At 41.2% G+C, this 20,578-nt stretch overlaps 1 protein-coding gene across 1 annotated transcript in view; it reads right to left on the bottom strand.

Moving 5' to 3' along the window:
• gpc1b (glypican 1b) overlaps nt 1-20,578 on the bottom strand; it is a 58,466-nt gene that overhangs the window by 12,414 nt on the left and 25,474 nt on the right. The window contains exon 3 of the mRNA XM_020595857.1: nt 10,643-10,801. Within this exon, the coding sequence (XP_020451513.1) occupies nt 10,643-10,801 (159 nt within the window). The remainder of the gene's footprint in view (nt 1-10,642; nt 10,802-20,578) is intronic.

Below are 20,578 nucleotides of genomic sequence, written 5' to 3'. Positions count from 1 at the left end.
CTAGAAACAAACATAAAAAGTTTATGGTTTTTAAAACAGAAAAACAAAGTGCCTTTGATTCATATTTACAGTGTTATTTACAGTATACAGCTCTGTTCTGTGCCACCTTCTCACCCATTGTAAACCTAAGTGCAGAATGAGGATAAAAGACGTTATCATTAAGACAAGATGTGTCAGTCTCTTAGAGCTATACAGTTGTCTGTACTTATGTGTATACATCTTATTCTTATTGCTTGTGCTGCGTCCCAACATTATCTCATACAATCAAAAGCAGAAGTGCGGTATGTGAGGGTGTCCATCTGGGGGATATCAGAGAATTGATAACACTTCAGGGGCATTTATACCGCTCCACACAAAGACAATCAAGCAGACAGACAGGCAGGGTGGAAGAAACAAAAGAATGTCTCACTCAGAGAACACACACACACACATAACAAACATCAAAAACATCTTAACTCGACCCTAATCGTTCTCATGTTCCATCCACCTTAGAGTACATATAGTACATAAGGGGAGCAGGATGTTAAACACATTTTATTATATAATGCAAACCAGGACAACTCCAAAAATAAATACAACCTCAAAATCACATTAATATTACAAATATGATTTAATGTTGTATTGGATTATATTAGACTGGAAAGGTGTAGTCAGAACTGATAATGGGTTGTGGAAGTGTTGTAATCCTCGAGTCCAGGATTTGGACTCAAGTCCGACTTGAGTCCTGATTTTCAGGACTTGTGACTCAAACACTGGTTGCATTTGGACTCGAAAGCTGGGGAGGAGGAGTGACTTTTTCGTTTTAGGCGTGTTTTTTGTAATAGGCTGTAATAATTTGGCACAAGATATTCACACTTCACTTCTTGTGTGCATGTGTGTGTGTGTGTGTGTGTGTGTGTGCTTATGAGTGCATTTGTTTGGCTCTTGTGTCCCACACATTAAGTAAACTCCTTCTAAAACTGTGAGAGCTGTGTCAGTTGTGTTTAATGTAGACCTTGATGACTGGGGACTCAACTCAGACTCAACTTGGACTTTATCGGTGACTCGGACATGAGTCAGACTCAGAACATGGGGACTTGAGACTCGACTGGTACTCGAGCTTTAATGACTGGACTACAACACTGGGTTATTGTTGAGTTGCCACTGAAGTGCACACATTCTTATACAGTAACTAGTTTCTTTTCAAAACCCCCATATTTTCTGTGGACAGAGACATAAACCTATTTACATCCATTCAGAGATTAAACAATGTTTATAAATGAGGGTCCTGTTCTGCCAAGAGCGGGGCAGAACAAAATAGTTGTGTCCAGATCATCCATCTGTTCAGACCAACAGTTGCTGGGGTTCAGACCCAGTGCAAGTATATATGTGCATGTTTATCTTTTTGTCTGCCTGTGCGTGGAAGAGAGATGGAAAGCTGTAGCCTGCATCAGTGTTTACTTTGTACTGTATGTATCTTATCTCTGGCTGCCACCACGTCAGTCCGGGAAGAGAAGAAGGAAAGGGAGGTTGCAGCCACCACAGGAGACACCTCACAGGGAGTTAGCGTATTTCCCTGACAAAGCTGTTTTTTTAAAAACATCATACTACACACAAGCATTGACCACACTAGCTCAGTATATGAAAACGAAATGCAAACACATCCCATTGTCTACCAGTTTTTCTGAGAAAAACATCAAAAAGCTAAGTTACTGCATGCACTAGCAAAACTGCACAGGGCCTGAAGACAATCAGCACATGGAGTTGCATAACATGTTAATATGCTAAGCTCATCCTGACCCATCTGCATGGCATTATCTAAGCACTGGCCTTGTGGGATACTGTATCTCCGCTCTGCTTTCCCACTCATTCATTAATAAACACCAGCTGGCCTGCTTCACCATTGCTGTTATTTGATGCTTCAGTCAGACTCCAAACCGAAAGATCTACACTCACCGGAACTGATGATTTCAAAAGATGGAATGTTAGCTCAAACATATTCCTGTGATTTCATTCCAATTGCAGGCAACCACTGGAGACATAAATCATTTCATATTCTTGCTTTTGTTACAATTAATGGTCACCTTCATGAGTACTTCCAAAGACTTACCTTAAAATTGTACCAAAGTCATCTTTTAAACATCAAGGGAAACCCTTCAAGTTATATCCAACTTTGTTTTGGCCTGGAAACCTCTTTACCCTGACACATCAAGTCACGTTCCTTCTCCTACAACCTCAATTTTGTTCAGTGTCATGACAAATTGCCTTTTGATGTTCCCGCAGGTGGGTTCACAACTAAAATAATGTCAGTGTACAATCGTTTCTAAACCATAGTTATGGCCGTCAGTCACCTGCATTCTAACGTACACTCACATTTTATAACATATACAATGAGTTCAGGACAATAATATGTGCTTCTGTGGTTAAAAAAGTGCAATAGCAGACTGACATCTCTAGTAGTTAAACATGGCTTTATTTAACTTTTTTCTTTTCTGGCATTGTGCTGAAAACCTGTGTCTGCTCTTTGTGGCCGGTGTGATATTTAAACATTTTCAAGACTTACACTGTACTTTAATGCTATGTGTCAGTTTTATTCTCTTTAGCCCGACTGTAAGATGACAAGAAGAGTAGGGACCACAGTAAATCAGTGCAAAGGAAAACTAGACCATTTTGTAAAGGCAAAAAAGGTTGATGCAAATAGTTTCAGCCAGATGGAGAAAATCTTTCTTTCTAATAAGCCCCTCATAGCTACAGACCTTAGAGTACAGAGCAAATGGTAGATTAATGAATGGTGTGTTGCCTATTGTATGTCTACACAAAGAATTTCTTAAACTGTAATGTGTGGTGAGATAAATGCTTCTGCCATGCAGCAGACATGCTGTGTTTCCAGCTTGTGTTAAGCAGTGAGACTTCCTGACTGGGTGACACATCGTTCCCCTGTTCCCTGACCTCAGACTATCTGCAAACAACTCTGGCTCAGACTCAAAGTTCCATGAAAGCAAATGTGCAACATAGAAAATTGTGCACATGCAATATGTACAGTACACAGCGTGGGGCTGACAGACAGGCAGGGAGCGGCTGTGACAGGTGCAGATTTGCTTTAAAGCCCCATTAGAATTTATTCTTGCTGTCATCTGTACCCTAAACATAAGTGGAATAAATTTCAGCAGAAATAGTTTCAGCCTAGGAGTGAACTTCTTTTCTTCTTTAAATGAATCATCCACATTTCTGCCATAATATAGTTGTTTTTTTAATTAAGTACTCAGGGATCATCACATGTGGAGGGCAGATCTTAGTAAATGGTACCACACTGCCCAGCTCTCCTCTGCCCCTCAGCTTGAGTGAGGAATGATCATCATTAGTAAGACACAAAGCCCCAGTGCATGTTTGTGCGCAAGTGTTTTTGAGCATGTTTGTGTGCTCGTTCTTCATCTCTTTGTCTCCATGATGCAGTAAGTCAAAAGCTCATTCGTTCCTTCAACTCTGCTTCCTTGTATTCTCTTTCTCAAACCTATATCATCCTCTAAAGCCTAACCTCCACTTTGTCTCTCCCAGCATCTGCTCTCCAGAGAAGGAGTGACGGAAAAGGAACCTAATTTCTTACATCCCAGCAAACTGGCTGTGGAGGGGACAAATAATAGTTGGGACAGTTGGGCAGTTTTACTAAGTTTAATCTACTCATCAGGACACAATACTGTCAATTTATACTGTATACCTACAAATATAACTAAACCTGAATATAAATGATGGCAGTTTCTTGTTGTAATTGTAATTGTATTGTGATTCTGTGATTTTTATTCTAACATCCCCAAATGTCTTTTATCAAAATGAATAACTCCAAGGCAACTTGGACAAAAGCTTTGTATATGATGCTACATACAATATGAAGTTGTATTATAAATAAACATGTAAATATTTTGGTCCTTTGCACAGCTTTGCTACAGACACCAACCACATCACACCAACTACACGCTCTTAGGACATTTTTCCTTTATGTGACAGCAGATAAGAAACACCTCTTTTAGCTTATCACACTCTGCCTTTCATTCATTTTCTTCTAACTCACACACACACCCACACACTCAGAACGAGCCAAGTCAAGCATGTGTCTTAATGACTTTCTTCCTGCAGTGAGGGGGGGAGTTAATGATTTAATTTGTAATCACTCTGAGCTTCACAGCAAGGCCACCTTGACATGTCAGAGGCTTATTTGAACTCCATCCCAATATTTGCTTCTGAACCTGACTAAGCCCACACACACACACACACCAACACACACACTCTCACATACCATACCATAAGATTAAGCATTTCACTCTCTTCTACACTAGATTGGTCTTTTATCAATCAGTACAGTGATTTAAAACCAGGTAAGCCACTTCTACCTCCAAGGGCCCTCTTCCCTTGTCTGTCTCTCCATCTTCACCTCTCCCCTCCTTCCCTCTGTCACCTATTGACAAGATATTCTGTGTAACACAGAGGGTGCTGTTCCTCCAGCTGTCAGTCACTCTTGCCGAGAGCTCAAGCCGATTCTGAGTTACTTTCTCACACAGAGATATTAACTGACCGAGTCTTGTGCTACTCATTCCCGACTAAGCCAGAATCAGTTTTCTTATACAAAGGGATTATCGGGTCTGGCAACACTTGACTCCACCTAATAAAGCTGGAACTCATACCAGTGGATTGAACAACCTGATCTAAAATTGATCTGTGATTAAGTTATCACAGGCTGACAAAAAATCATCGATTCTTTCAAGATTTGTCTATTGGCAGTTAACATGGTCTCACATTAGCAGGAAATGTTTCGAAGGACTCTGAGACCAGGCTGGGGGTCTGGAAAAACTTTGTAAAATATACAATCCAATATCTGAGAAAACCTTGATTTTAGAATTACACTTTTTTTTGCAGGGGAATGACACTATTCACTCAATGAAACAGAAGAATAATCAGTAGACACTTGTCTACCAAATACTGTACTCATAGAGACTCATACACTCACTCACATAAAGGGACACAAACAGCAAACTAAGAAACATGAAACATCAAGTGAGTTTTGGAAAGCATCACAGACTGACGTAAAAGATCTGAAAAAGCAGCCATTGCATACAGTATCTCTTTCATATCTGACAGTCTTAACTCTATTTGTCCATTTGACAAGTGCTGAATGATCATATTAACTGGATGGTTCTTTGGCAGTGAGGAGAGAGACAGAGAACAAATGCTGAGGCATAAGAGAAGAGGAGAAAATCGGGTGGGAGGGGGGCACTAAACAACAAAATAAGGAAGCATTCAGAGAGCACACACAAATTTACCTCCACTAATGTTTCAATAATAGAACATTTTAAGCTGCATCTGGATCTGATATACATCAAAATACACAATTATGTTGACTGGCTGATGTTTGGAGAATATTCAAAACCCTGTTTGGGAATAAAAGATGTTTTGTACAAGAATAATGTGCAGCATTCATGTGCTTCAAGCTCGAGCCTGCTGAGGAATGTCCGTTTAACTTTAGCTAAGCTAAATGTAAGCCAAAGGCTACTGCATTTTTCATGATCACCTTGACATCATCAGTCCAACTGTATTTGGTTGAGAGTATACAGTATAATGCTTCCAAGAAGCAGCATTGGGCTACGCATGCAATTTGTAGCTGTGGTGAAATAAATAAATGAACTGAAAAATTCAAATTACAGAACATTTGTGGCAGAAATGGAAATGGCCTGTTGGAACCCTAACTGTGCAGCATGCCTTCTTGTTGAGAAATTGCTATTCAAAAGTGTTTTATAAATGACAACATGATGGCGAAAATTACACACAGAACAAATTTACTATCTAATTTGCATTAACTCATTCAGGTTCTGAGATATCCTGCAAGCTAATTGACAGCCAAACAGGACCCAAAACATATCACCCTAGATGGTAAGTGGAGTGATTTTCAAGAGGAGAAAAGAAAGGCAAGTTGGGCAAAGCAACACAGAGGTGTAACATTTCAAGCACAGTGAGACTAGCCAGTTCTCTGCATCCCACCAATCGCCTCTTCAGCAGGCCCCAAATGGTTTTATGTTCTCTAGTTTTTCAACCACAACTAGCCTCCATCCACAAGTACCCAGAATCCTCAGCCTTTCCTTTTGTTATCTCCCCACCTGTGCAAGGATAATGTAAAAAAAGAAACACAACAAGCACAAACAAACACTGCTGTCCTGGGCACACTGAATGCACAAATGATGATCTGGGAACCATTAGGCTGTTTATGTGTCAGCGCAACTCTCCATCAATAACCACACTTATCACATGCATACTGAGCCTCAGGAGCACTGAAGCCCCTTAGCCAGCATTTAGATGCTATTAAAAGGTCCCTTATATCAAACAAGCCAACACATCACATAATGCATGTCATTTATCAATGGGCTCACTGTGGAAGTCTATATTCCTCTTTCTCTCTCTCTCTTCTGGCTGGCATTATGCACCATTTACCCATGTCTGTTCCTTTTTCTATCCATCTGGTTCTCTTTTAGAGCTTTTTTCCTTGCCTGCTTCTTCATACTATTCCTTACCATCACTATCATTTTGTTCTCTCTCTGCTTCTGCTGTATCTTAGCATTTTTTCCACTGTGTGCCCCAACAACCCTGCATTCTTCTTTCCCTTTCTGTCTGTCTGGCTTTATTTCTCAGATTTTATCCTTCCAAGGCGCCATCACTGCTAGTGAGTAATGTGTTTGGCATAATTAGGTCAGTGCAATTCAGGGCCCCATCGACTTGATTTACATGCTGATAAAATGATCCAATCAAGTACCACAATGGGAGTAGATATCCTTGTCTCTCATGACATCATCAGAGGTCGCCCTGAAAACCGGAAATTAGGAGGAGTGCAGCGGGAGGCCGGTGTGAATCAAATCTGCTGCCTGATTGTAGGGATGCCGCAACACAGATGCAGAGTGTGTTGCCAGTGTCCCAATAAGCATGAACCCTTTACACATATGCACTGGAACCCTGAAATTATCTAGACATTTCCCAGAGGAGCTATATGTGAGAACACAAATGTCCGAGGCAGTCAATCCGGACACTAAGCTGACTTTACAGCTCCTTAGTACACAGTCCATGTGAAATCTGAGTGAGCCCATGTGAGAAAGGAGCACCGTGTAGTCTGGCACATTTGGCAACTAGTGGGCATGTTGATGACGCTCTATCTTGACTGACTTGACTGACTTGACTGTCATGAAACCGGAAGAAAAACGGTCCTCCACAATGAAGACACCAATGAAAATATCTAACTGGAGACATGACAAGATTCGACATGTTCTGCCGCTAAGAGCTGGCGCCAGACTTGTCAGACAAATTTAAGGTACAACAAGAGACTTGACTGTTTATAACAAAATTAAAAACCGGGTGCGGGACCGCGTCATGTCCCACCTTCTGCTCACTCTACCCCTGTCACATAAACCAAATAGAGTATTTTCAGTAGGTCAGAATGTAACTGACACAAACTATCTTCTGTTGTGTGCTACGTGTGTGAAAAGGCAACCTGAATCCTCAGACACTGAATTCATGTGTGAAAACGACCCTGGATTTGGAGGTAAAAACAAAAGAACACTAGAGTCAGTGTGACTGAAAATAATTAGTTCCAGCTTATTATGAACAGCTATAAAACTAACAGAGTCCAATATAACAACTTAGCAAGAACTCCTACATTATCATAGTCACTATTTGTTAAAACAGTTTTAGACTTTAACACAATAAAAGACTGAAAAAGGAACTGAGTTTTAAATTGTTTCTTTAACATCAACAAAGGATTGAGAAAATCAACTAGAAGGAGGGAAGAGAGTTGTGTCATTTTTGTCCAGTTAAAAGAGCTCCTTCAAAATTGGACTTTTCCTCAATCAAGACGCAAACAAAAGCCTGGTGTTAGTTTTAAATGGGAAGAGTGTCTTTTGTTAATTTGGTCTTTTCTCTTATAGACATATCTAAGTGCATAAGTCTAGGCTAATATACCTTGGTACTAATTAGGATGTATGAAGTTATACTATATGTGGCAGCAGTGCAAAAAAACACATGCACACAATCCAGATGCCAGGGATAGCACCATTAAGCCAAACACCACCTGTCAGGTTTAAGGCCTCCATCTGTGTAACACACCTGGTTACCATCCTACACACAGCCCCTTTTGGTGCCATCACTGTGTCCTTTCTGACCTTCTCCCTATCACTTTCATATATAACCTCATCTGTCTTTCTCTGGCTACCACTCTCCATTTCCACCCATTTATCTCTTATCTTCACCCATACTTTGCACTTTCTGCCCCTGTTTATCTGTATATTTTATCATTCCATCAGTCTCATTTTTACTTTGTCCTCTCCCAACCCAATCTGTCAGTTAAATTTTTCCTCCTCAGCATTCTTTGCTGCATTTTTGTTTAACATGATGGTTTGTGCAGTTTGTCCCTCTCTACACAGTATGAACGATGAAGAGATGAGGAATACCAAGTGCAGAGCACAAACACATGCATAGTGTTAACAGAGTCCATTTAAGTCACAAACAGTGACACACACTAAATTACAACCATATGCATATAAACACACACACAGTGTACACACTGTCAGGCCAAGAGCCAGCTGTATGTGAGCATACTGGTCCTCTAATCTGTGGCTTGGTCGGGGCTTCTTCCAGAGTCCCTGGACCTAAAAAGTCCTAGGCTGACTGGGCTGGAACAGTAACACCCTACACTTAGCCACATGGCGCTAGCTAACCCACACCCTACTAAACACAGCCAGATGTGCAGGGACTGGCAGCATGGTACAATGTCACGGCAGTCTCCTGCAGTCATATGAACAATAGTCCCTGCTCTGGACATGGTTAGGAAACAGTGTATTTTAATTACAAATATCAAACTTCACATAACATACATTTACTGCATATTATGAAAGTTAAACGTGTAATAAGATTTGATGATGGCTCATTTCAGTGGTAGTTGTTTTCCAGAAACAGAATTAAGTCATCTCGCTTTGCACATCCCAACAGCTGAAGCCTAAAACAGGATGTGTTTAATAGGAATGGCCGGATTCTGCCAAATTGCACTGATCATGTGGCAGCAAAGTATCATGATCCAATTAACCCCAGTCTATTACTCAGCCCCAGTCTTCAGGGGGCACAGTTAACAACAGATGGTTTATAGACCTCAAGGTCCCACCACATATAGATTTCTCCTCCCTCTGTCAGCTCTGCTGTTCCCATCTGAAGCTTATAGGGGTGAAATAAGGGGACATGAGAAACAATATGAGCTGAACAGTGGGAGAGAGTTACTTTGGAGAGGAGAGGAGAGGAGGGCATCTACGGGTGTGGCTGAGGTGAAGAAAAAGAACAGTCTAATTAATTTTCTCATTAAAAGCAACAGCAGCCATAAGAAAGCTGGAAGAACATGCCTGACACGCATACAGTACATAAATAAAAACAAACTCCAAATGCCTTAATAGCAAGACAACACAAGTTGCCTATTCATGACACAACATGTGTGTTTATCTATGAATTTTTGGATGCACAGCATTAGAATGCTTAGAGGTCATTGTTGAGTGTGTTGTGAGTTGTTTAGTGGCTTGCCCTTGCTAAATGAGGTGTCTTCTTGAGGAATGGAAAAGTTCAACAACTGTAGGAAGACTGTATACTGGTATACAACTGTATTTTAGAGAAAATGTGTATGTCATGAACAGGTTTGTACACTACTGTGTACTTGTATGTGTGACTGCAGCCCTTTAGCACACCTGCAACAGCACCCTGAGTGAAAAGGAGGATGAATAAGAAGGATGCAGAGCGATAGAAGAAAAGTAAACAAATGTCAGTCACCCACTAATCACTCCGATCTAAAAAGGTCAGGCTAACTAGCTGAGCTCAGAACACCAGCTGACAGATCCACGGTTGCCAAATGGCCCAGGAGAACCAGTGAAGCACAGAGATACCCTTCGATTAAGTGGAGCAGGTCATGAACATTGCAACTAAATCATGATATCATTTTACTGATAACTATGTTCTTGCCAGAACAATTTTGTGTTATGGTGAATGTCACAATTAGTGCAATATTGTCAAACGCTCAAATCCAAACCCTGTAAAATGTGCTTATGTTTTCCTTAGCATTGAACAGAAGGTCTTGATGCAGAAGAATTTTTTGTTGTTAAATAATTTAGGCCTGTTTTTGTAATTACTATTATTGTCTTCAGAAGGCTACAGGGCACTATGTTTAGCGTCTTGAACCCTATGCCAAAAGAATGCCTCAAATTCAGGTTATTTTATAGTTTAATCTTCTCTGTGGGTCTGACATAGCAATCAAGCCATGATATCCAGAGCTGTATTGGTAACTAAGTAAAAAGAAAACGTTGCCGTTCTGACAACAGTACTGCAAGACATCACCAACTTTCTCTGTTGAAGCATGACAGTAGATCAGTGCTCTGCATCAGTCTGTAGACTATACCATAAAAGTGCTTTAACTTATCTCTTACACTTACTGTCAGCCTGTGTATGTGTACATCTGGAGGCTGGGCATATCCAGAGCGAACATGCAAAATGATAAAAACCACCACTGGCAACAATGTGCTGATCAAAACTGAGTCCTTGCATATGGTGTCAAAATTCATTCTCTCACTCACCTTATATACTTATTGAGAATACACAAACTCACCATCAAAGGACTTGTAATGTCCACTGAGTGAGATCTGCAAGGATCGTCCAGTCTCTTTGAGAAATACCTCCATCTCCCTACGGCTCAGCGTGGCTAGGTTGTCCTCCATGTCACTAGTACAGCAGGTGTAACCCTGGGGACAGATGCGCAGGTGCTCCCCTAAGCAGGAGGATAGTTGGAGACAGGGGAGGACAAAACATGGAGAGAAGAGGGGAGGGGGAAGCACAATCAGGGAAGATTTAGAGGGGTGACAAAAGAAAAAGGAAAAGAAACATAATATTAGCATTCATTTTTAGATCCCATCAGTTCAATAAGTGCTCAAAAAAACTGAAATGAATAGCTCTATTGTAGAAAGTGTTCAGCAGCGAACATGAACATGACAAGCTGAATTAGCTACCATGACTGTTTTTAAAGCCTTAAACTCAGCTTGTTAGTGGAGGAGGCAGGACTACATGTGTTTGCCCGCCTGATTACCTGGCAAGACGTGGAGAACTCTGTGGCAATGGGAGCACTGAAGCACAAGTACATCATCAGCTCCCCTACAATTTTAATGAGCACTCCTGACACACATGCCTGTGTAAGCATTAGAAAACGTGTGTACACGCGCACACACTCAGAAAACTAGCTAAGTAGATAGCTCAGGCATTGTACCATATGAGAGAATTTAAAGTTGGCTAAAACGTCAGTCAAGCTGAAGTCAGATTTTCAGGGCAAAATAGGATGACAACAATAACAGTGTTTGTTTTTGACTAGTATATAGTTGCAGAAATCCACATCTCTGTTGTTATTTATAATATAGTAATATTCGTGTGCCACTGATTGCACTTTATGGTAAGCAGTGTCTATAGACAGAATGCAGTATGTAGTATTTCCATTGTGATTGTATTAGGATCACCATGGAAAACACACCTACTGTAACTGAAGGCCCAAAGGCCCTACAGTGACAAGCATTCTAACTACCTGTCTGTAATTCCCAGCTCACCCGTCATTTCTCTCCTTTTCTTTTTGTCTCTGCTTGAGGGCTCTCTGAGATCCTCTTGCATGACCTTGATCAGTCTGTTATTCTACAATACACACAGAAACTGTGCACATACACACCCTAAACATAACAGTTATTTTTGTCTGTTGTGATAACATTCAATTGAAAATTCTGGCTTGTTCCTGTAGATCAGTACTTTGTCGAAAACAGTTTGAACTTTCATTATTTTTGGAATTTTCCTTTTTCTGCTTCCCTGTGTCACAGCAATGATAAATCTGGTGAATATTAACCACAAGTGAGACACTAGCTTGCTTCTAAAAATACAAACAGAATACAAAAGTAAATTATACAGCATCTGTGTAGCACTGAAACCCACAAAGCTTGTTCATATACATTCACAGTAAGGTAAATATTTACAGTATCACAGCCCAAGATCTACGTCCTTGTTCTATCCTTGGGGGGTGGCTGTGGCTTATGAGGTAGGGCAGTCGTCTCCTAACCAGCAAGTTGGTGGTTCGACTCCCCGGTCTCCTCGCATGCCTAAGTGTCCCTGAGCAGACACTGAACCCCGAATTGCTCCCGGTGGCTTGACTAGCGCCGGTGTATGGCAGCCTGTCGTCGTGTTATGGGTGAATGGTGTATGATCTTCTGTAAAGCGCTTTGGCCAGTGCGACACACTGTGAGAAAGCGCTATATAAAATACAGTCCATTTTTTGTTAATAGACTGAAATCTAACAATAGGTCTGATACTCAGCCTTAAGATAAGCAGCAAGTCTTGAGATGTTTGATTAACATCTGCTCACATCACTGAGCTTTATATAGCCGGCGCAAAGATGCAGTAAGCACACGTAAATACAGGACTAATGATTTAATGACCCTCTGACTGTCATTAGCACGCACCTGCTGTAGCTGAGCATCAGCTGAGGGCAAGTCTTTATAGTCACAGCACGACCATCGATAGGATCGATCCTGCCATCCCTTTCATCGTCAAAGCTAGTGATTTTTGTGTACACTGACTCAACAAGAGTGGGTATTTCACCTTCATTTACTGGAGCTTTAGTATGAGTTAAATCACTGTGCACCGTCAAAATCCTGTCCGTGATCTCTTCTATAGTTTACAGTCGGTGCGTGTATGACGAGAATCCATGCATGTCACCGATTATGTGTCAGCCAAAGTTTCTGTAACTGTCCTTTAAGTCCCTCACACAGGCCAACTCTAAAGTGGAGCAATTAAAGGCAATTTTCCACTTTGAGCACCAAAGTGAAGAATAGGCTGCTCAGACCAGAGGAGAAGGTGACACTGAGCACCACTCAGCATCCTCTTACTTGTCATGATGTGACTCCCACACAAAAACCACAGTGGAGAGTTTGGATGTGGAGTTTGGTCATTTATGTAAGTCTGTGATAGTTGTGTATATCAGTGAAAAATGGATTGAAAGAGAAGGTGAGGAGAGTGAAGAAGAAGAGCGTGGAAGGGTGAGAGAGAAGATTGATGGAAGAATAGTACACAGCACTATCAGGGGTCAGCCGCAATCTGTCAGCCGCTAGGACGGCCATTTAAAAGCCTGGACTGGTTTTAGTGTTTGTGTATTGTGGGTCTGTGGCCATTTCTTTCACTGCAATCTGCTTGCTGCCTACCATTTGAAGAACATCTGTGCAAAAGACAAGAATACACACTTAGACACATAATACACACATTGATAGTAGGAGGTGTGAGGCTTCCAGATGCAGCTGGACAGAAACAGCCTCTCCAGAAGGTCCATTTAAATGTAAGAAAAACAATGTGATCATTTTCAGTTTGAAACACGCACTCACAGTCTTGGACACACCTCTGCTGTGTAGCAGGAAAGGTCACCTGTAACAGAGGATTACATTTCCACTTGGCTAATCTAACGGTCGACTAACGTTACAAACAGTGCAGTCTCTTTCATTTGACTCAGTAAAGTGGAGCAAACTTATGTGTGACAGCAAGAGGAAGTGACTCACAATCAAAGTGTAGAGGAAATCCATCTTTAACAACCAGGCATGGCTGCCTCTCTCTCATGCACACACTTCAATCTCATAGTCATAAGATACTAGAGTAATCAGCAGAAGAGGACAGCTCAGTTTTACTGATAACTACTGAAGAGCTTTGTTAGTTGGGGACTTCAACAGTTGCATCTAAAGGGCCACAACAGACAGAGCAGCTAATGCTAATGCTTCAAATGTCCAATTTTCTGTGCCTGTAGTACTAGACATATCCCTTTTTCTGTACTTAGAGTTAGCTAAAAAAGTTTTCATTACATACCTCTCCTTGGACATTAGAGATTTACTCTGAACTTAACCAATTCACAACCTGCCCTCCCTATTTCATGTCTTTATTGTTCCTGAATTCCTGCAGTCTGAATCAACTTCATGAAATGCATAACAAAACTTGAAAAACATGGTTATAATAATATTAAGACTCATGTGCCACAACAGAAGGTCAATTACACATCTCTGGGCACAGCGAATGCCCAGAGATAAAACAAAACCACTTACGAGGATGAAGATCTGCTCAAAATTAAATGATCCATTCAAATATATTTCATTGACAAAGCAGGCGCTCTGCATTAATCAACCACCTTCTGTGAGGCCAATCAGCTTGGAGGTAGCAAGCCAGTCGTCTGACCTCATCTAAAATTACACACATTACCACCCAAATGCATGAGGGCAAAATTAGGGACTCTATTGCCACACAAAATGGCTAAATGGTGATCAATTCCTTAATGATTAGCATATCGCTGTTTGCCATGGAGGAAAGCTTCTATTAAACAGCAATTTGGGAAGGTAGAATAAGGCCATGCACGCTGTGATAAAGCACAAGAGAGACTGAGTGTCAGAGGCCTTTAGAGATGGTGGAAAATAGAGAAAGGAGAGGGCAACAGGAAATTAAGTATGACTCAAAGCCAAAGTGTCATTTGTCTGGGAGTCTGTGAACAAAACACAAGCAGTCAAAATTCAGGTCTTGTCCCGTTAGATTACTGTGTCACTATTCAGTGTGGGTTTGTTTCTTTTTGATCCATGGCCACTAAGAAGGTAATGAAAAATAAACACTGGTGTCTCACAACATAATGCACATCCTATTGTAGCAGTTTAATTCACCATTTCAGGCAATTTCATGTCGGTGTCAGGTTTTGACAGGTTATTTGTTCCAGCAATTCAGAATGTGTTAACCTGTGCACGTTATGCTGACTGATATACTGCAATTTTGAGCTGGCCGACTCAGACTATTCAGTGTGTTCAAGGAAGATTTTGGGCACAGTTTATCAAAATCTTGGTTTCTGTGTTTGTCACGTTCTGTGCGGAATAGCCTTTTTCTCGCTGAAAGGTAACTTTTCTTTGACATCTGCTCTTGTGCGTTGTACAGCGTAATATTGTGTTTGGCGGTGGAGGACAGAGGCGTGTGAGATACCACTGACATCCTTTATCACTCAATTCATTTCCTATTTTCAGAATAAAAAATGTGGCATGTTACCTGGAGTGAACCAGCGAAGGTGATGCTGCTTGATCGTGCTCTGTAAATATGCAAAACAGCTCAATAATCAAGCGCCTAATCAGCATGAGCGCAGCGGTCATTAAACTGTTAAACTGAATCGTGGCACATTTAATGTGCACTAATAGCACCTTCTCTGATTTTTTTTTTTTAATAAGCACATAAAAAAAGCACAACATCAAGTTGTAATGTTGCTTCAAACCCCATTCTAGTTGCATTAGTGTCATATGTGACTATGGCAATTAACACATTTTTGTGTTTTGGCAGTTTATATCTGATATGTAACTGGTTTCTATTAATATCTTTATCTCTTGTCCTGCATTTTAGACGGTATCAGAACAAATATATATCATTATCTCACTGTTAGCCATATCCATACATGTAATATAGGAGTTGAAGCCTGATTAGTGAGTATACAGTATATAAACAGAAAGTAGAGCTTTATGTCTAGGTCTGATTAAGACCAATAATATTTTCAAATATTAGTATTAACCAAAAAGATGGCAATCGGTGCTAGACTCAACCAAAAATGGTCCTGCTTTTATTTTTTTCATTCTGATCCTGCTGCTACTGAAGCTTTGAGAGAACTATGCATACAAGATAGAATGAACTCTATAGGATGCATGACGTGTGAACATTTGCTGCAGTATATCTCCATACTGCGCTGATATGCTGAGACACATAACTGATGGCCCCTGATACTGACTGCATAACTGACGCTGTTTCAAGCCACAACACGTGTACAGTACTTGTGTGTGTGCATGTGTACAGTACTTGCATGCTTGTGCACACATGCTGCAGGATCTGAGAGATTAGCAGCTTAACGCAGTCACTGGTGTGTGTGTGTGTGTGTGTGTGTGTGTGTGCGTGCGCGTTCTATATGTCCACAACTAGGTGAATTACTTCCAGTGCCAAGGAAGACACCCCTGGAACAACAGGAATGACACACATGTGCACACACCCTCTCACACACTTGAACAGTGGATTAGGGTTAAACACATGAACAACAACAGGGCTGTTTGGCAGTAGAGGGTGACATGTCTGATCTGACAACTGTACATGCTAAAATTTCACATACTGACCAAACAAATGCTAATAACACACAACACTCTGGTCTCTAACAGGCTGCATGCTGTACTGCTGCCTGTCTAGCTACTTGTCATTTACTGTGCTTCTGACATTTATGCCACCAAATAGCTCACATGTGATCCAACCTGCAACCTAGACCCAAGACACTCACTAGACACTCATCTATGTGGAAATGTGAGCCCATCTGAAAGTCACATAAAAACATCCTTGAGGTAGATGAGGCAGTGGCCACACGACACCTTGATAAATTATTATTACTCAGGTTGACTTGCTGCTTTTTTCTAGTCCAAAATGGCTATCTGGCTACAGTACCTGCACTCCTGGCTGACCAGACAGGCATCGCTGTAGCAAATGAGTCATGAAACACCCGTGAATAATCCCGCTCTACTGTCACACTAGCGGGTGCTCTTTCACTCATTTGTTTCCATTTTATTGGGCTGGCAAAAGTTTAAGCAGCTACTCATTTTAACTACAGAAAAGAGGGGCAGTTAAATGGATGATGTGATAAGGTAATGATGTGGACAGCGGGAGTAGATTACTGAGTTCGAGTTAAATAGCTCTGGCTGTGATTATCTCAAACAACAGCCAGCGCATGATTAGGAATAGAATGGAGTAGGGAAGCAGGGTGAGGACCATCCTAGTGAGACAGGATGTGATATGACAGAATACATCAGAAATACCCTGCAGATCATTCTCTTTTTTATGATTACTGTGTGTGCATGCTGATGCACATCCAGCAGAAAGTCACTGTTTTCTGTTGCCCCATCCCAACATGTGAACTGAAAACAAGCTTTATTATGTCTTTAAATGTTAAATAGAAACAGCTTTAGCACAGAGCAGTGGGATCTAAAAGCTGAATAAAATCATTATCAATCGTTCCATGTTCCTATGATAGTTTATATCATCTCTCAAAGCAACAGATGTGATCCAGATGTTGGGTAACAGCGATAGTGTCATTGTTTACAGATTGAAGTGGATTAGGGATGGTAATTTCTAATGTTGCAAGAGAGAGAGGGGGAAAGAATGTGAGTGGGCGAGCAAGAGACAAACTGAACTTTATTTTGTACCTCATTTGTAGACACAGAGGAGAGTGGAAGAAAATGCAGTACATGAATGCGACTGTTGATGTTAAACCCAACATCCCCTGTGCCTGCAACATTTACGCTGTGTTGCACAGAACCTGCGGGATCCTGATCCTGTCACAGCCCTCTAATAGGAGGTGTGATTTATCAGAAGCGTGATGAATTACAAAAGCTTTTGTAATTATGTTGCTGTAGCCCTGAGAAGCATGCTTGACTGCCCACTCAGATATAAGTACACAGTGACATACACGCACAAATACATCAAGCACATTTGCTGTTTGTCGTGTTCCTTCTTTTTCTGTTTAACTCTTCTATTGACTCCCACACAAAACCCAGTCACCAATGAATAACGAAACTGTACGACTGTCAGCAGCTTTAAATGATGGCAGCAGCCTGTCCAATTCACTTAGCAGGTACAGTCACAGTGTTTTCAAATAGGGTGATGCTGCGGATGTAGCTTTCCAACCAGTGTTAACTTGCCCGACCATGTCTTGCCGTCTCCGGTGTCATCTCTGCTATTCATTCCCACAATTTTTTCACTTCACGTGTTGACTGAAATTTAATTGGACTGACCTGGAATGCAGGAGAATGTAATTTGCTCAGACCTAAAACATCCAACAATGTACCTCACAGATAATGCAGTCACACACTGTCCTAGTTACACCCTATAACCCTTCCTTCTGCTGCTGGTTACAGACATGCCTTAACTTGAGCTTGGCTCTATGTTGACTTACTGAATCTTAGAGTGTGTGTGCAAAAGCTAAGGGAGGCAGAGAAGGGGAAAAAGTCGGTGAAGAATTGTTTTGGAAGAAACCTATCCGGTTGATATGTTTGTGTATATGCGTGTGTGTGTGTGTCAGAGAGAGAGAAAGAGAGATAGAGCTTTCCAGCAATGGTCTTGATAAAAGTGTCAACAGCTGATACAGATCGGACTGAACATTTTGTCACATGATGCAGATGAAGGAAGACTAATGCTTCTTCTTCCTGTGTAACTGATAGCAATGAAGTCCTGAAGCTTGGCAGAAAGTCTTCAAGATAATGGAGGATGATGAAGAATTATCAGATGCTCTTTTCACACAGGCCAAGACTGTTCAAGATTGGTTGCCACAGCAAGACATCGACAAATTACACCACTGTCAATAGTTTGCCTAGTTGATGAATTTATTTGTTCAACAGCTATCTATCCAGCTCCACTACTGTTCATTGGTGGTTGTGGGGAAAATCTCCCAGCCCCTCAGCTCTCCAAAGCGCTGTCAACATGCTCTAACATTTTAGCATCATCAACTAGGTATGATACAGTAATCTGCTGCCTCTGTTACACAGTCAAACAAGTCCCAGGCCACTAAAGTTATATAATATGAACAAACTAAGTTTGTTTGTATTAAAGGCTCTATTCTATTATAAAGCCTCGTCCGGTTCTTTCAAACCAGGAACTCAGAGGGACGACTCAGACCACTTGAGTATATAAAAAATATAACCGTGCTGGTTTATTCAAAGAGCTCCACAGAAACGTCAACCGAGACGTCTCTCTTTGCAGCTGGCTCTAACGTTAGCCAAAACATGAGGAAAAGTCAAGGTGTGTGGCTGTTGTTTTCGTGGTGTGTATCTAAAACAATTTGACATAACATTACACATTAAGACAAATATTATGGTCACTTTTACCGTCATAATAACATTTATCCCTGACGGCAGCCTTTCTCTGCTTTAACTAACCTTGCATTTAACAGCCTGAGGAAGACATCCTGGCTACACTAACATCTTCTAATACAACAGATCTCTAATCAATATCTATCTAACTAAGAAATTACCTAACAGTATTTACATTTATATTCTCCTCAAATTCTCTGGAACTTTTTGGTGGGATAAAAAATTAAGGGTAAAGTGGCTGATTTTGTGTTGATCTTTTTAACACTGACTCAAATGACTATCTATGGTAAAATGGTTCACTCATAGTGATGAATCCATAGAGAATTATGACAAGTGCAGTTTCCCTCAGTTCTGTGAAGTGTTTTACGTCGCACCTTTTAGCTCATTGTTTAGCCCCACAACTCAGCAGCTGTCAACCTCTTTCCCAGCTGTTTTCATATACCCACTGTACCCGACTTGCTCAGCACTAAATGGGAAACAGAAAAAGTTAGTGACTAGCTGGTCCATTTAACAGCTACCTGTACTGAGCCAGATGTTTTCCTCAAAATGCCTGATATTTCAGTTTTATATTGGATTAAAAAGTTAATTTCCTTTTACATGAAATGCACAACAGTGTTCCATCCATCCATACATTATCTATACCACTTATCTTGATGAGGGTTGCAGGGGGGCTGGAGCCAATCCCAGCTGAAGCTGGGTAAGAGGCGGGGTACACCCTGGACAGGTCACCAGTCTATCACAGGGCTGACATGTAAGCAAACAACCACACACCATCACACTCCTACGGGCAATTTAGAGTCACCAATCAACCTAATACGCATGTCTCCGGACTCTGGGAAGAAGCCAGAGTACCCGGAGAGAACCAACGCATGGGAGAACAAGGCAAACTCTGCACAGAAAGGCACCAGGTCAGCTGGGGCTCAAACCCGGAACATTATAGCTGTGAGGCAGCAGAGGTACTCACTGTGCACTGTGCCGCCCTGCACCAGTGTTATATATGGTTAAATACTGTTCATCCTCAATCCTTTATTGTGGCAGCTTTATAGTTTAGAAATGTTATGAGGTCCTGAGTAGGCACATTTGTTTAAAAACACTATAGGTTCCCGTTCAAAAATGATGCTGACACTACATTTAATTATATGTGATAACAGGCTGGCAAAGTAAGGGAGAGCAGTACAGTATATGCCGGTGTGTAGAGGTATTTGTGCTTTGTGTGTAAGTGAGCTCATGGCTTGACTCCATACACTTACAAGTTTCCCTCTGTGGCAAACCTGTCTCCTGATGGTGAAAGAAGAAACAAAACAGCCAGTTCCTCTTTGCTTTGTGCTGCTCAGAGATGGAGAGGCTGACAGACAGAACCTGACCTGCTGTTGTCAGGGCCAGTCAAAGCAACAAGCGCTTGGACACATTCAGCGAGGACTGAGTCAGAGACCTAGACAGAGGATGGTGGATGATGCAGCTGAGAGAAATGTACGCAGGGGAAAAAAAGGAAGGTGAGCACTTTAAAAAAAGGAGAGATGATGTGAGGTTTTCACAGAGGAAACAAAAATGCTAAGGAAAATGGCAAGCAAACACTTGGAAAATAAAGAAAAGGGAAATAAGTGCTAAATCAAGCTAAAAATGTT

The sequence above is a fragment of the Monopterus albus genome, unplaced genomic scaffold, assembly GCF_001952655.1.
Source record: "Monopterus albus unplaced genomic scaffold, M_albus_1.0 scaffold28.1, whole genome shotgun sequence".
Lineage (NCBI taxonomy): Eukaryota > Metazoa > Chordata > Actinopteri > Synbranchiformes > Synbranchidae > Monopterus > Monopterus albus.
This window is presented reverse-complemented; position numbering and strand designations above follow the sequence as displayed.